The sequence below is a fragment of the Pieris napi genome, chromosome 23 (genome assembly GCF_905475465.1).
Source record: "Pieris napi chromosome 23, ilPieNapi1.2, whole genome shotgun sequence".
In the NCBI taxonomy this organism is placed as follows: Eukaryota; Metazoa; Arthropoda; class Insecta; order Lepidoptera; family Pieridae; genus Pieris; species Pieris napi.
In genome coordinates this window covers 8,718,565-8,737,144 of record NC_062256.1, presented here as the reverse complement: position 1 = coordinate 8,737,144, position 18,580 = coordinate 8,718,565, and the positions used below count along the sequence as shown (strand labels likewise).

Here is an 18,580-nt window from a genome sequence, read left to right as displayed (position 1 = left end):
CAATATAGTAACATAATAAATGAAAACGATACGGAAGTGCCGCTATAGTTATATAGTGCTCCCTTGTAGGATTGTCCCGTGTGGATTCAATTTCTGCACTATCATTTGGTCCGTTGTGCGTAAAGTCCTGGCTAATTGAGCCAGCCTAGCTCCTTCCAGAAGTGCTTCCTTAATTGGGAGTGCTGATAGTGTATCTTAATAACGCTTGATAAGGTAATATTAAACCTATTAACATAACATACTTCCTTCCAAGATTTTAGATTTTTACCGTTTTATAGAAATAAAAGTGCGTGCATACAAAGTACACATGTCAGAAGTGAAACTTCTTTGGCAGCTTTAGATTTCCGAGACTTAGAGGGATGGAAAAAGGAAGATATGTTAGGAATTTATTGAATTTAATTGTTAATAAAGTATTAAGTGTCGAAACTACAAATAATAATAATTAAATTATTTCTGCGATAATAAACACGTGGCATTTTATTGTACAATTCGTCATTTGATATTTCAATAAATTATTTGCATATAATATAAAATACTAATTATATATATAAAAATGAAACCCGTTTTCCGTTGTCACGACATAACATGAAAACCGCTTGACCGATTTGTCTGATTCTTTTTTTATAATATTCCTTGAATTACGAGGATGGTTCTTACGGAGAGAAAAAATTAAAAAAATTGAGTGAAAAACAACACTTTTCTATTTTCCCATACAAAATATTCGTAATAATACTTAAAAGTTAATTTGAACTTTAATACCATATCATAAAGTTCAAGTGTTAGTGGAGGGGTTCCGGGAAGGTAAATTTTAATTTTCTGACATAATGTATTTGTTGTCTTATCAACTTTCTTTTTTTTATCTTACAAGCTAGACCGGTGTGAATAGCAGAATAAGCATTTAAAAAAAATAAAGAATCGACTGTTAGGCGGTACGATGTTCGCCAGGCCAGCTAGTATTTCATAAATTCTCTTTACGAATTCTTATTTTAAAAATAGAATGTCTATTAGGTAATTCACCCTTATCACTCTTTCTAAATCGGTCTCATTTGCTTCCCTTTTCTTCGACAAAAACACTGCGCAGGTTTCTCTATCTGTTTCGTAGTCATTTGTTTTTTCTAAGTAGGTTCAGCCTTGACACAACCTATCGACGTTTTGGGTTTCATACCAATTTCCTTAACTGTATGAGCGAGTGTTAACAAGGCTAGCTACTCGTACTTCGTTTTACTTGAAAATGTTTTAGAGAAAAACTTGGTGCGTGATCAAGTCACCTACGGTAACTGTAATTATACGATAATTACTTACGCTAATTAACATTTTCTATGAAGTAAACGAAATTGGAGCGACACCCAAAGGGCGTTTACATTTACTTATGTGAAGTATTTGTAATCTCTAAATCTAATATATAAATTTCTCGTGTCACAATGTTCGTTCCCATACTCCTCCGAAACGGCTCGACCGATTCTTATAAAATTATTTATGCATATTCAGTAAGTCTGAGAATTGGCTACTATCTACCTTTCAAACCCCTTAGTGATAAGGGGTGTCCCCAAAAACATTTTTTATATTTTATGCATAATTTTTTTGAAGTTATACTTCTTTAGGCGCGTTATGAAAAATTGATGAGAGTGAAATTTTACGATGCGCGCGCACCTGTGACACAAAATAATTGTTAGTGTGACTATAGCGTGCGCGAGCGAGATAGGAATAAGACAATCTACAAGTAAAAATAAATAGAATATGAGTGAAGTTCGAAGATCAACAATTTTGAATGACCATATTCCATAATGACATTTGTCATTTACCTTTTAAACAAATAAAGGAGCTTTAATTATTTATGATACAGCATACTAAAATACATACAACCCTTAATTTTCACCCCTCTACGATTAACCCCTATTTTTTTATTATAGTAGATAGTTATTTTTATTGAACTAAAAAATGTTTCCTAGAAAACATGGAAAAACAAACGTTTGCCGGGTCAGCTAGGGTTTATCTATTATTGAAGTTATACTTCTTTTGGCGCGTTAGGGAAAAATGATGAGAGTAAATTTTTACGATGCGCAGACACCGTCACAAAAAATCGACACCCTGAAGTTAGCTATAGTCAACCTTTTAGTTTTCTCTAATATTAGTGATGGTTTTTCTACAAACGTAGAATAAAATTTAAAAAGATTTTGATCTTGTTACGCCAAAGAAGATAACTTCTAACACGTTTTTTTAGTTTTTTAACATATGTATATCTTTTATGGTCTGTTGAATTAATTGTAGTTACGTAGCAATTTGAACTACACTGCTTGAATTAAAAACTTTGTGTAGCATTCGGAGCGGTACTTACAGTCATCACTTATCTATAACTTATAAATGTAATTCATTATTATTACGTTTTGGTAGCTTTTTAATCACAATTAATAGATAAAGATTTGTGTAACTTTGCAGCGATAAATGATCAAAAACATTATTGCTTGAATTGTATGATGAATTTATTTACTTATTTATATTAGTAAATAAGCGGCTGTGAGTATACTATAAGTTTATGTTGTGAGAAGGCTACGGTGCTACGACTATTGGGCTACAATGAGTATCTCGTAGACCCATACCCTGACTATAGTACGGACGCGGAGCACGAAGAATTTCGTACACAGACCCCTCATCTTATGTCTTTGTCGCTCGCGCATAAACATATTGCCGTTGCGCTCACACAGATGCAGTGACCGCCGTATTCAGAGATTGTAAACCTTGTAGTCATAACCATAAAGACTTGTGGTGGTGCACATGTACTTTGGTTTGTTTTGTTATGAGTAGTAATTCTTTTTTTTAACCCTGAAATAAAAGAACATTCCGTGCTGGGATACGCTCGTGTGTAGTTTCGTTTTTGAGGTTAAGTTTGTGTGTTTGGTCGTTGACTTTATTTGCTGTTATGATATACCCAGTGTCACTATCACAGTATATACGAATCTAACGACACCCATCGAAAATCCATCAAGCCGTTCAGGCTGCAGAGCGTGCCAAAGTATTATACATACATACACTCGAAAAACATAACCCTCCTTCTGGCGCAGTCGGGTAAAAAGCTATCCTTGGGTACTTACCTATATTAAGTCGATGATCTTATTAACAAAGCTAACTCAAATTCTAAACTAACGTTTTAAATATTCGTACTTATAAAAAAAATGTTTTTAACCACTGGCAGTAGGCCCAAAGGTCATTGTACGAAATTCTTCGTGCTACGCGTCCGTACAATAGTAGGATCGCCTCCTTAGCACTCAAAGTTACATTCTGCAACGGGACTTCGCAAAGTCTGACACCCAACATTTTAATAATATTAAACTTATTTGAAATCAAATAAATCAGTGGCCTTTATAGGTCTTGGCCTCATATTTCTGTCTCGGTTTCATAATCATAAGTTAATCTCAAAGGCAAGTATATGGTTTGCCGGTTTCCTCACGATGTTACATGCGCACATAGACACAGACACAGCCACAGACAGACATAGACGTAACATTTATTACTAACAAAACACACACATAGAAACACACAAAATAACAATAGTCAAAAAATAAAAAAAGGAATACTTTTTTTCTTTAAAAGAACTAGGTACTTTTTATGTGTGTAATACGTGTGTGTTGTGTTTGTTATTGGCCCTGGTTCAGCATTACGCTGTGGAGCAGACTGTTTGACATTTATTTATATATAAAAATACATAGATTATTCTAACAGTACTAAGCCAAATGTGGAAAAAATCTAATAAAATATATAATATTAAATTTAAAGTTAACGTCTTTGTTAACGATCTGAACAGTTTAAAATGTGAGAGTTAGAGCGCTCTAATCATATTTTAATACAAATTTAGCCGTTAAAACGAACGCATTTCTCTTTTGATGGGCCATTTCAGTTAGAGTATTCTCCAAATATAATACAATAGATGATTGCGAACATGAAGCATGAAATAGTGGATTATTTAAGAGAATCATATTGAATTCCTCTCTCGTATATTCGAGATACGATTGCCTTTAATGCGAAGTGAACCATAAAAACTTTGATAACGGACATTACTGAAATGAAAAAGTTTCGTTTATAGCCAGAAAGCGTATGATGGAAGATTGTTGATATGAAACGTTATGATCTACTTAAATGTAAGGTGACTGCTTTAATATTTAACCAGTTCGAGTATAATGCGGTTAACGGGCAGTACAGTGCCACACCGTCTTGGCCGGTAAGAGCGTCGCTGTCATGATTAGTATTGCCAGTAAATAAAATTTAACCATTATAAGGGGAATAATTTAAAGTCATGCAGGCTAACTTAATAATTTATTGAAATTTCGTTATTTAACAGTATCTAGAAAATAGAGTTCTAGGCTTAAATAAATGTGAGACAAACTTAGGAACAACTGATATGATAGGTTTTGTTACCTGTACTATTAATATAATATCTTTTATGATACCTAGCAATCAAAACCGTTCGATAATTTAAACTTTGCCATTGTATTTATTAATGCAAGGAATAAAAATATATACATTTTTGCTGGATTTTTACTAAATGTTGGTAGATAGTAAAATAATGTAGTGAAGAAGAAGAAATTACAGAAAATAAAAAATTACAGTCTGACATTTCAAAATGGCGACGTTGTACCAATTTCTGCCGCCGGCCAAGAAAAGTGTGTGTACCTATCTTGACGATTGAATAGTTTGAAACTTCTAGGAGTGACAGCCGACATCGTCGCAAAGACATACACATTATAAACTTTAACCTTTTCAACGGAATTTATTTCATCCATTAATCGAAGCGTTGATAATATTGAAATACATAATAGAAATATGGTTGTTAAAAATTGATCTGACACCAGTACCCACATCAGGAGGCCCTTGTGGGTAACTAGATTACAATTATTTAGTGGTACATGGTGCACGATTAAAACAAAAGAAAAATAAGTCTTATCTAAAACACTAGTCGTATAAAACGAGTAAATGTATGAGTGTGAATGGGCGGGTGTGCGTATATTCTAGTTGAGAGTGTGACTGAGAGTTGTAAGAAGCGTGCGCTGTTTCTGTTAGTTTTTAGAACCTCAGAGTCATGCCAAAATATGTATTAAGGCTCTGTAGGTGATAAATAGTTTATATTTAGATCGTAAATGAATTCCCGCCTGCTTCCTAGTTGTTATGCAGTGTTGGAGAGCTAAAAAAACAGTTGTTTTTACAGTTCTCAAATCAAGGGCGTAGACCGGAAGAGAAGAACTGGCAATAAACTCTTCGCCACTCTTTTTATTCTCCTATTAATTGAATAAAGGGCGTGATTAAATATGTATTAGCTGATGAGCTTTGGTGTTTTTCTATTTCCTTAGCCTAAAAATCGTTAATTTAGTCGCAATAACACCTGGACTTAATTTAATGAATTAAATTTCTTTATAATGTATATTATGACGAGGTATGACACTGTAATTTACAATAGCAATTGTCATTAAACTCAAAATAACTTTATTTATAAGTAAACAAGTACACTTATGAACGTCACCTGAAAATATTAAATTGATTCTCAATTTACATTTACTACCTGCCCTGCGATTCTGTAACTCACATTTCGAACTCACACAGCGGTTTTCGCTTCGGCGGTCGCTCTTAAATCAGTCTTGAAGCAGTCATTTTATGATTTGACATTCTGTAAAGGTGGGAGCTTGTAGTTTATTGTTTATCAGAATGCCAAATCATGAAATGACTGCTTCACGACTGATTTGAGAGCGACCGCCGATGCGAAAACCGCTGCGTGAGTTCGAAAAGTGAGTTACAGAATCGCAGGGCAGTTCGCAAGTCAATGGCGAAGAACTGAAGCTCTCTGCCACCTTTTTTAATCGCTAAGTTAATATTAATAACAGCTTAGTTATTTACAATTATTGAAGTTAAAACTTATGGTCTAAATACGCTAAATACTGTAAAAACGCCTAGCCTCGTCTCGCATATTTAAATTTGTAGCGGTAATTATCGTTGTAATAAATAACCAGTGTTTAATCGTTTTCATAAGTCATAAGAAAAATTATTTAAATTAATACTTTTAACAATAAACTTGAAAAAAGGTAAAATAAAACATGATAACTCCAAAGTTCTCTTTTGGATTTAAATTATCACAAATCCCCTATCACCTCTTAACGGGAATACGCCGAATCAGCAATAACCCTGTATAGTACCTACTTAAATTGAACCGGAGCTAAGATAAAAAGGTTTTCTGCAGACGCAATTACTTACTAAGATTTTTTTCAACTCTCGTGAATAGCAATTCCTTCATTTCCTTATTATAATGAATGTTATTATATATACGAGACATAATTTTGTACGTCTTACGTTATAGGCATATATCTTAATCCATAAAATACTTTGATATGATACGCATACTTATAACTGTCACGCGATTTGATATTCCATAATATTACTACGTATATTTAAAAGAAATCATTATATTATATTTAAAAACGTGCTAAACAAACAAACAAAATCTTTTTATTCATGTAGGTAACACAATGTACATTATACACTTATGAACGTCAAAAAAAAATACATATATGGTCGTATAAGCATGTTTATGTTTATAATTATGTTAATGGTATTGATTTACTCGAATATAACAAAAAAACAATTAGCAACCAAAGTCCATCGTTAGGTTTTATTAAAAACCTAAGTCCTTCCTAAAATATTCACATTTTATTTTGCTTCATAAATCTGTGGTAGGTATAATTTTTATGGTTGAGGATTTAACGACAAGGATGTGAAAGGGAAGTGAGTGATTAGGCCATGTAGAACGGATGAATCAGAAGCGGCTATAACTAGCATGTACTTACAAGACAACCGTGCATAGTGAAGTCGGGTTGGGTAGGCCTTGTCGGACATACCTGGACCAAATCTAGAAAGTATTAGAGGAAGGTATTTCAGGAACGTACGTCTTTGCATCGGACTTCCAGGTAGAATACGAAATTCCACCCATATCACCTCGACGTCCACCGTTCCACAACTGAGCGTTTCTAAGGGAGTTATTGTCGCGCACCACCATTATTTGGAACCAGCTGCCAATTCGACTAAGGGTCCTCCCAGAAAATACGGTACCGGTTCATAGAAGACCGGTATGGGCGGCGGTATCACTTAACATCAGATGAGCATCATGCCCGTCTAAAAAAAATATTACATTTAATTAATATTGATAGTAATGTCGATAGATTGTCTTAATAATACTGATAAAAAAAAACAAAAGAAATTGATTTCGTACTAGGTTGATTTTTGGAGAGATTGGATCAATCCAACAAAATACACAAGTTAATATTTGTTTTGGCTTTTAGGTGTTCGACATTTTGTGGTCGGATCCGCAAACAACGGGCGGGTGTGTTGCCAACGCTCTCCGCGGTGCTGGGACATACTTCGGTCCAGATGTGACGGTCAGTTTTCTGCAGAAGAATAAATTGAGCTTCATCGTCCGGAGCCATGAATGCAAGCCAGGAGGATACGAGTTGCTGCACGATGGAAACGTAAGCGTATTTTTAATTCATAATGGGTCAAAAAGTAAATCTAAGCGATTTATACTATAACATTTGACAGATGACATTTGACAATCCATTGATGTTTATCTATAACGAGACTTTTCCTTAACCCATATCATCATGATGTCAGAGATGTGTAGTTTTCTCCTCCGGCTGGACCAATAGATGGTCTTTCAGTCTATGTGCGCATTTAACACTTGCTAGAAGGAAAACATCACGAGGTAACTGGCGTGTTAGACCTCTAATGTAGACATTGTCATTGTCAGGCACAGAGGACTGATGGCATACGTGCCAATTTGAGAAAAACAAATGATCACGAAACATATACAGACAGGAGCCCAGAGCTAGAGGGTTATAGCGCCACTGTTTTTGTATATGTCGCAGAAACCAGAGAGCAATCGAATCCGATCGATTCTACGTACTGACAAATTGACTTTGACACATTGACATCTTACCTGTTATATGTCAATATGTCATTATCATGCCTATCATAATGCGTGGTGTTGCCATCATTTCATTTTATTACATCTCTGACTATATATATATATATGATGATTCTTGAATAAGGAATTAAATGCGAAAACGAAAAATCAATGCAACAAAAACTTATTCCTTATCTAAAGAATGCAGCTCACTATTGTTTTGCACTTTTACTTTATCCGGCTCGAAGGACCAAATGTTCGATCACTTATGGTTCCATTTTCAATAACTACCACAATAATATTAAATTAAAGATAAACACGTCTTCTCTCTTCTCTTCATTTATTGCAACTCAATGACTAAACAGCTTATTTACATTTATTAAACTATTTTATTGTTACCGTCTAAAACTAATACGAGTAGGTACACTATAATTTGTTCCACAAAGATGAACTTTGATTTGTCTTTGATTAAACGATGGACATTGGTATTCTATCCTGTGGTCTTTATTAAACAACTACATAGTCTGATGTGTCTGTTTCATTTCCTTCGCACAATATATAGAATGAATAGCAAGTCACCCTAATCAAGTTATAAAGGAAAGGTCAGGAGCGCATGTGGCTTTAATAAATGTGTAAGTTTCGCTGTGTGGAAAAGAATTTAAATAATTTGGTACTGGTAATGGAATATTGTTGTAGGACTTACGTAATGATAATATATATCTACAAGATATGGAGAGAAGGGTGAAAAAGGATTACGGTTTACTTATTGTCTCAACCAGTGCTTTATTTAAAAATAACCAATGTATTTAATCACACTGTTTACACGATTTTTCTGAAAGAGACATACTGTATATTTTTTTCTTACGGAGTTATATAAAAAAACATTTCATCTTTACCTCAAAAAATAATAGGTCAGATAAGTTATTTTAAAATGAAATTCTCGCAACAAAATAGATTTAGTTTGCGTTATTGTTGTCAGGTTCTAACTTTTAAGTTATTCCTTAGCACAGAGGCACTCACGTCATTTAACTCTCTCAAAACTTTGGTCATACAAAGCTAATTCGGGTAGATTTTCAAGGAGTTTTAAGCGTTTTCATTATAGTATTTACCGTGTACCACTACTATTGTGGAGCCATCTGCTCATCTGCAATATGTGGCATTGGTTTAGTTTGACATTTGGGCACAAAGTGACATTAGTTTAGTTTAACAATTGGGCACAAAGTGGCATTGGTTTAGTTTAACAATTGGGCACTAAGTGGCATTGGTTTAGTTTAACAATAGGGCACAAAGTGGCATTAGTTTAGTTTAAAAATTGGGCACAAAGTGGCATTGGTTTAGTTTAACAATAGGGCACAAAGTGGCATTGGTTTAGTTTAACAATTGGGCACAAAGACAGACCTATAGATTATAATTTGTTGCAGGTAATAACAATATTCTCAGCATCGAACTATTACGAGATAGGTTCAAACAAGGGCGCATATTTGAAGCTATGCGGCAATTCTTTGGAGCGACAATTCGTGCAATACACCGCGGCTGTATCGCGCACACGGCGGTTGACATTCAGGCAGAGGGTTGGACTTGTGGAATCCTCTGCTATGCGTGAGCTTCATAGTCATATTGTGATGGCGCGACGGCAGTTGGAGGGCACCTTCCGAAGTATGGATCCGGAGAATTGTGGTACGTCTGAAGTTTTATTTACTCTTGATTATTTTGATTTTAAGTTGAATTTATGCTAAATGACAGTTCGTCCTGGTATTTTAACTTAATATTAATTAACTTTGTTATTAAACTATGCTAACCGAATAAGAAATACTTTTATAACATTCTTCAATAGTGTATTGTAGGCACTAATTGGGATTTCTTCTTTAATTGAGAAACAAGACAGTTTACTTATGTATATATTTAATTGTTTAAAGTCTGCGAGAGCATATATTATGTCGTATAAAATTTTATTTATTTCTTAAATACATGTTTATTTAATAGAAAATAGACTACTTGAATCTTGCTCAGACGAAGTCACGGTATTAAAGGCTATTTTTGAAATACTTAGGGTCTTTCAAAGCAATTCTTTGAAGGCCGGCAACGCACTTGCAAACCGTTGCACGCGAGTGCCCATGGGCGGCGGTATCACTTAACCACTTAGCCTTCTGCTGGTTTGCGTCCTGTTATATAAAAAAAAATATTTAATGAATCAAAATTACTTACAATACGCATGAACGTTTTTACACATTACGAACTTTGTTTAATTATTACACTGTACAAATGTTACTTTTATTTATTTTGTAAATAGCAACGTTATTTTCAATTCAAATCTGAAACTTTTTAGAAATTGCAATTATTTTCATCCTCGTTATGTTCATCGTTGTTAATCCACTCAGATCTAATTACCCTATCAAGTATTGCACTCAAACGCTAGTACGTTTCAAGTGGTTGTATTGTGTATTTTAAGAGAGGTTTTATTACTGCTTCTTCCGGCATTTTTTCGTATGTCAACAATATTACACACGATGCCGGGTCTACCGGTCATCATAATTTTTCCGGGACCTTTACAGGACTCAAAGAAGCTCAGGCGCCTTTGGCAACATACAGAAATAAGTCAGAGAGTTGTCTCAGTTGACACATTCGTCTTTTTCGCCATTTTAGTGCTGTCGGTGTAAAACATCTGCAGCTATTAAAGTATAGAATAGCCACGTGAGCCGTGTCAGCAGTTGGACAATGTTCAAATAAAATCTGAACACAAAATTTTGATCTGACCACATCATAATGCCGCTATTACCCTAACGTACGAAGACGCAAGTTTAAAAACAAAAAATCTTAAAATAATCTGGAAGAAAATATCGCTACGATCTCAATTTATAAATTGTATTTGAAGGTAGGCGATAAGTCCTCGCAAAGTGGATCTTTTGAATTTAGAATCCCCTTCAGTGATGGGGGCGATCTGAATTGTCACTCCCACGCGTTATTTAATACATTTCTGTAACATTTATCAACTTTAGGACAAAGGATTTCGCTATCATTAATAAGAGTATCCGTGAATATTATGAATTTAACTTGAAGAGAGCTTATGTAGATTAAGCTAAATTTTTGCCTTAATTTTATGATTTTTTTTTTATACACAATCCACACCAATTGACCTAGTCCCATGCTAAGCTGGTGAAGCTTGTGTTATGGGTACTAGGCAACGGATATACATACATATTATAGATAGATAGACATATAAATACATTGTTAAACACCCAAGACCTAAGCACAACACCAAATGCTCATCACATCGATGTTCGTCTCAGCCGGGGATCGAACCCGGGACCCATGGATTCGCAGTCAGGGGTACTAACCACTACACCAATGAGTTGTCAATGAATGAAATTAAGCTACGATACACTCTTTGATATCTTTTATGCTTGCAATGGATTATAACTCGAATTAAAGCAGTGTTTTTAAAATTCTTATTCCTTCAAATAAATAATTTTCAGAATAAAAAAATTTAATGGTTCACTTAAGAAACTCTTACTCACACTCTTGTTAAGTGACAGGTTTATAGGACACAGTAAGTCATTTTTCAAAACATAATGAAACTGAAATTCAAATCCAAATAATTTTAAGAAATTTTCGAATAGCCAACCTTAACAGTCCAATTGCCCCCCTGTGGGGAGTGGGCCCCACGTTGAAAGATACTGGATTAAAGGGTTCCCAATTTTGTCATGAACCTCTTGAAAAATTCCAAACTAGAAAAGTATTTTCAGCATTAGAACAGATTTCCGTAATCAATTCATATTAAAAACGTTAATGTACAGTCTAGTTGGTATGTAAACAATTTTCTTGTTGTTTGTTCATAATGCTTTGTTACCAGTTACCTTTGAGCTTTATAATATAAATAGAACAGAATTTAACAATGCGTTCTATGAAACTTTTTAATAAAATAATAGGTAAGAGAATTAAAAGCTACAATGTCTATGATTATATAACGTTCAACCTTTGTTGAGAAATTAAAAATGTTGTATCTTTATTAAAATAAAGAATATTTGAGTGTTATTTTAAACACTGTTGGGCTAGGCTTCTGCGTGCTACTCTCATCCCTGAAGTCGTTAATTACATAGTTGACGTGACCGTAGTATATCGATTATTTTAAAGAACATTTTTATAATACTTAGTCGGCAATTAATTGCGTTATTAAAGCCGTGTTAGCTTGTTAGTAAATATTCTTAGGCATTACTTAAAAGGTATATCTTAGTTATAATTTAGTTTTTAGAATTTTTGTCGCAGTTATAAAGTACATTTACACAAATCCTACGAATTCTAGTTTATAATCCGCACAAAAATATTTATTTATCTTTTTCTTATAGTAGTTTTTAATAACAATTATTGTTATTTTTTATTTACTATATACTTTTACACACAAATCTTCCAAGTCTTCTTTACTATATTTTTTTCTACTGTAATTATATAAAATTCTTTTTCTTTTTATACGTCTGAGGCGAAAACTAACTATTTTGGTCTCTGGCAGTACACCAGCGCTGTGGAACAAGTCTGCTCCACAGCCTAATGCTGAGCCAGGGCCACACCACACACACATTACACACTTAAAATGTACCTTATTTCTTTTCACAATTCTTTGTTATTTTTCATTTTTGATTATTATTATTATTTAGTGTGTTTATGTGTGTGTGTGTGTGTGTGTGTGTGTTTCTGTGTGTGTGTGTGTTTCTTTAGTTATAAATGTCATGCCTGTCTGTCTTTTAGTTAATGTGAAATAAAATGTGATGGGGTTGAATAAATAGTTTTTCTATTATTATTTTTATTTATGCTCTCAAAAATCATATGTTAAGGACAATCAAACACTTATGAAAGTATGTTATATAAAGGATATACACGTGTGAATAGAAGGCGCCAGAAGAACTTCCTCACAATCGAGTAGCGCGTAATATTTACATTTATTTCCTAATATTATTTCATATTTAATAGGTTTCATAACCATAAGCGACTGGTGCACCGCAATGGAGGAGACAACGCATTTAGGACTTCCGTGGCGGATGTTGAAAGATAAACTTGTGCGGACCGATCCAGAGACAAGACGAGTGAGATACATGGACACATTTGATTTGTCTGCTAATGTAAGTATTTACTCATGATACCAAAACGTTTACGATAAATTTAGGTTCAATAGGATTTGAAGTCTCTACAAATTCGAACAAAGAAATATAAGTCTACTAGCCGTTTCGCGCCCGCTTTGCTGGACGAATTAAAATAAATTTTATGTTTCATTATTTTATTTTTTTTCATAATTTTATTATTCTTCTTTTTAACTTCCCGCTAAGAAAATTGAAATATTTCGAAAATCGAGTTTTTAACAGATGTTGACGTTTTGCGGTTCTAGGAAGCCTCTTTTGTTTTTATTAGCGGGAAAATTTTTCATAAAAGTAAAACAGAAATAAAAAAATGAAGGAACGTTGGAATTAAAAAAATAAATAGCCATAAACCATCTAGGAAAAATTCTATGGTTCATAAATATCGAATGGTGGTAGTTTCATGTCGATACGATCAGTGGTTTAAGCGTGAAAGAGCCTCAAACGAACACCATTTTCTTTTTATATGTATAGATTTTAAATAGACTATAATATAAATATTGAAATTGTGAAGTGTTGGCGTGCGACTCTCATCCCTGAGATCGTAGGGTCAATCCCCAATCTACCAATGCACTCTGTCTATGTGTGCATTAAACACTCGATAGTGTGGTGTAACCGTGGACTGCGATACGTACCAATACATCGATCCTGACCCAACTCCGCATACGTACTCGCCTGTCTATGCCTACAGCGAATCGCATCTTTTTTCGGCCATACAGTGCGCAGAGGCAATGAGAACTTGAAGATCTTGGTTGGTAACACAGAAGGCATAAGATCACGTGGGCATTCACCAACCTATGGATCGATCAAGTCAAAGACTCATCTTCCTCAAAACTGTACACTGTTATAAGAGAGGCGCTGGACAGACACCGCTGGAAACAGATAGTCCATTCTAGATGCTTCGTTGCTGACCACGACGCTCAGACATGAGCTGCCGATTAAAGAGAGAGAGTATGGTGAAAACATGGTGAGGTAACCGATATGCGACCCAAAAATTCGATTGTGAGGCACAGAAAGCTGATACACTTTGGCCTATTAAGATAAATGATCACGATACGTGTCCAGAAATGACATGAGGCCTAGATCTAGGAGGTTGTAGCGCCATTGACTTTTAGATGTGAAATTTTGAAAATCGGAATGAGGCGGAAGTCTAAACTTTTGAATGTACCGCGCGCACATTACAATTTGGTTAGCGCCACCTACGCGAGCAATACAAATATAAAACAGAATCTATCGAGGTAGACCTATTTGTTGTACTAGCTGAGTTCAGAGTTGCTTGCTATATAGTTAGTTATAATTTTTAGGTATATAAATATATTTTAATATGTCTTTTATGTAAGGTAATCGGTGTGGGTATTATAGTGTCGTTCTATCGCATTAGTAATAACTTTTAAGATACTAGAATAATGATGTGGCATAAATCTCAAACAAATAAGCAAATAAACGTTAAATTGTAATGATTAGCTCATTATGTATAACAATGATTAATTTTATGTTATATTGTTCGTTTCGATTGGAAATTTTTCCATTTCACCTAATAATACAAAAGCTTGATACCCGGAGAGTGCGAAAATTGGGCAACCAAAGCTTTTTATCGAAAATCATTAGAATCAGAATATTGGTTTGATAGAATTTTTATTCCCTTCTTTTATACGTATATATAATTAAACTGTATGTATCATAGAGTCAGATGTAATATATAACGATTATTTTGGGAAAGTTTCATTGCATTATCTTGATAGTATTTGAAATTTAGTTTAGTTTATTTTTCCATTTTCGGTCAACGTGAAGGCTACAATAAAAATCAAGTATTAGAACCCTCGTAATTAATGTCAGAATTACGAATCAGTGTCTCTGATCAGCCTTGCGATTCTGTAACTCACTTTTCGAACTCTCCTAAGGAGGGAGCTTGTAGTTTATTGTTTATCAGAATGCCAAATCGTAAAATGACTGCTTCACGACTGATTTGAGCGCGACCGCCGCGGCCGCTGCGAAAACCGCTGTGCGAGTTCGAAAAGTGAGTTACAGAATCGCAAGACTTGTCTCTGATCTAGCCTAGGCCACTTGCCTATTGAATAGTTCTTTGTCGACCGTAGTTTCGAGAGTCGCACACCACTATGCCCCCACCTACAGCCATCTACCGTCTTCTTTGATAGCCTTAAATTAAAGTACATAAAAAGTCCCTTTATATTATTAAGGATAGAATTTTTGCTCCATTTCAGAAATTCGGTCGCAAATCTGATACGCAAACAGTCGCCGAAACTCTTTATAAGAACAAGCAAAGTCTGGAAACAATATTCAAGATTTTGGACAAAGATAACTCAGGTAAGAAATCCCAAAAGTTAGTTATGTACATATTTTCGTTGAGACTTTTAGTGGAAATTTTTAAACTCCGAAAGAATGGCGTGTTTTGTTTGGTTAACAGGAAATCAATGACAGAGACAACTTAATTTTTTTTGATATAAAATCACAGATTATTATAGGCTACTATGAACCCTGAGGTCATAAGTTCGAACAATGGCCGTAGGTTTAATGAAAACGTAAATAACATGACCCAGAAATCGGCACGTTGTGTTCCTAAAAAGTCTACACAGTTTAAATCAAAGGAAATTATTACTTTCACTGAATTTGATATTTGAGTATGGTCATGTGTTTGTCTACAATTTATTAATTAAGCTAAATATCTACATGATTAATTTGAATTACACCAACCATCTTCTATAAATGATTTTAAAAGATCATATAGAAGATGATCTAACCTACTTTTCATAATCCACCAGCCAGTTACAAAATAAATGTCTTAAAAGTTTCTAACAATATTGAGTTAAGTGTTTTTTGTCGTTTTATTGCGGAGCCGAAAGAAATTGACATCAAGTGAAGATCCGTGTAGATTTGATTTAATAAAATGGGGCGGATAATTTATTTACTGCGGAGAGAAATTTTATTTTGTTTCTTTAGCGAAATTCTAAATATACAGTAATCCCCTAGATAACGCGTTTTCGTATAACGCTTTTCGGCCCCATATAACGCGGACCTTCCGACCTATAACGCGAAGATTTCTCAAGTTACATTTCTGTAGTGCGAAATATATAAAAAATTGTCAAGTCCATAAATTAGTTTTGCGATTTGCTTCAACTGTGTTGTTATAAAATTAAACTTTAATAAATGTTCCTAAGTTTTGAATTGTGCTACAACGAATTACGATAATAGTCCTACAACGCGATTTTCTATTACGCGGTAGTCGCGGTCCGCGTTATAGGAATTAACGTACTTTTTATATTTAGGGTGTTTTATATTTGGCTCTGTATCCTACGGAAATTGTTCAACGTTTGATTGATTAATGGCATCTGCTCCTTTCTAATTGATGATCATATCAGCCCTCTGTATCTTTTAAACTTAAATTTTTATTTACATTCGTTAACGAATTTTACGCATTCATTGCAGAAAGATTTTGCTGACTGAATCCGTATACAAAATTTAGTTTGATATTATTGCACATTATCTAAGCAAATATCTTTTCAACAGGCTACATAACGCTGGAAGAATTTTCCGAGGCGTGCCAACTGATCGGAAAATACATGCCAAATCCATTAACCCAAGAGCAGCTGGTCGACATCTGCCGCTTAATGGACATCAATAAGGACGGTTTGGTTGATCTCAACGAGTTTTTGGAGAGCTTCAGACTTGCGGATAAGAATCTGCACGAGGAGGACCTGGTGCTGGCTGAAATGCAGGCCACCTGACAAGAGCTAGACCGCTATCCCAGCAGGACAGCGGTCGATAAAGACGAAATTGGTGTTGAAATCGAATTACTGAGAATGAACGACGACTACAACGCTGGAAATGGACACGGTTCGAGGGAGCCGGAGGAAATTGCGCTTATTGAACGACGACCCGGACTGTTAGAAAGTGATATGTGAGCTAAGATGGTAAATGAAGCAACTAATAGGTACACTATCCCCTGTAATGATAAAAACAGAAAGTAATTACGCTCCCCAGTACCAGCTCCTTCGACTTGACCTTATTCAAGTAAGAGTGGTTCGAATCGTTGACGACGAATCTCTTTCCGAGCGGCTAGATCCCTTGGCGTTGCGTAGAGATGTGTGGTCACTCTGCATCTTCTACCGCATTTACCATGAAAAGTTTTCTGAGAGAAGAGAAGGGCGAACCAATTCTTAAAAGGCCGGCAACGCAAGCCCTCTGGCATTGCATTGAGTGTCCATGGGTCGAGTATCATTTTACATCAGGTGAGCCTTCTGCCGGTTTGCCCCCGTTTTATAAAAAAACGCTGTGAAAACGGAATTATATTGCTTTAATGATTAGATAACCTATATTAGTCCCATATAAAAAGATTGAAGCTATACAAGTAGCAGATTACACTGTTCACCAATCGACTTTCATTCTATGTGCGCATTTAACATTCACTCGACGTTGAATAAAAACATTGTGAGGAGACCGGCTTGCCTTAGACTCAAAACTCGGCGTGTATCAAGCACAGGTGGTTGATCACCTACTTGCCTATTAGATTGACAGTGATCATGAAACAGATACAGGAGTCTGAGGCCCAGACCTAAAACGATTTAAAATCATCAAAACCATCGCCGCTATATTAGTGCCAGAAACATTAAATAACAATGGGGTAGCGTTATCTTAGGTTGCTTCATTTCAAAATGGATAAACTACTTAAAATCTTAATTATTGTAATAATTTAGTTCAATTCTAGATTCGATAATGATAGCTAGATTACGCTGCAGTTCCTTGGCAGATGCGAGTAGATTGTAGGCAGAAGTTTGTCATCTGACGTTAACATTGCTCTGTATCCTCTAAGTAGTTCTTGCAAATCCGTAGCGCTGACGGTCTAAACTTGGGATCAGTTAAAGTATCTTCTTTATCGTATTCTTCCGTAGTGCCTGTCTTGAATTCTAACCGATACGCCAACTTACTGCCTTCACACCACTCTTTCCTCAGCTTCTCTCAGTGCATTAATGATGTTGAGAGCCAAGGAACGGGTATGATCGACCCCGACTTCTATACTATTACCAGCTTGTCGAGTCAAAGTATACCGTAGGCCAAATACTTGCCACCGCGATTTTAAAGTCGTATATTAATTAACGCCTTCATATAAGACTGTATTCTGCGATCAGCTAAACCTTTTCGCTGACGATCAGCACTGATAACTAGGCGCTGATTTTATACTAAAACAGTGTAACACTATTATTGATAGAAGAAGTACTATTAGCGAGACATTTGCTTCACGTCTCAATATCTCGCATTCATTATTAAATTATATTAAAGCTATGTTTCGTATAGTAAAAGGCGGCGACATACTTATAAGATTTTACATATTATTGGTCATATTTGAAGCATTTTGATAAAAAAAAATTATATCTGGCAAGTGAATATTTGAATTAAGTTTACAAATTTTGCGGTGTTAACCTAATAGTATACCTAATATTTGTCTACTACGGGTAGTTAAAAAAAATGATGGTTCTAGGTGGAAGGCTGAATATAATAATAATAG

The 18,580-nt window shown here is 34.9% G+C and overlaps 1 protein-coding gene across 1 annotated transcript in view; it reads left to right on the top strand.

Moving 5' to 3' along the window:
• Nucleotides 1–18,063, top strand: part of LOC125061213 (serine/threonine-protein phosphatase rdgC) — a 142,926-nt gene extending 124,863 nt beyond the window's left edge. Inside the window, exons 11-15 of the mRNA XM_047666469.1 lie at nucleotides 7,317–7,502; nucleotides 9,358–9,613; nucleotides 12,899–13,047; nucleotides 15,282–15,384; nucleotides 16,585–18,063. Coding sequence (XP_047522425.1) covers nucleotides 7,317–7,502; nucleotides 9,358–9,613; nucleotides 12,899–13,047; nucleotides 15,282–15,384; nucleotides 16,585–16,802 — 912 coding nt within the window. The 3' untranslated portion in view covers nucleotides 16,803–18,063. The remainder of the gene's footprint in view (nucleotides 1–7,316; nucleotides 7,503–9,357; nucleotides 9,614–12,898; nucleotides 13,048–15,281; nucleotides 15,385–16,584) is intronic.
• Nucleotides 18,064–18,580: the final 517 nt, after the last annotated feature.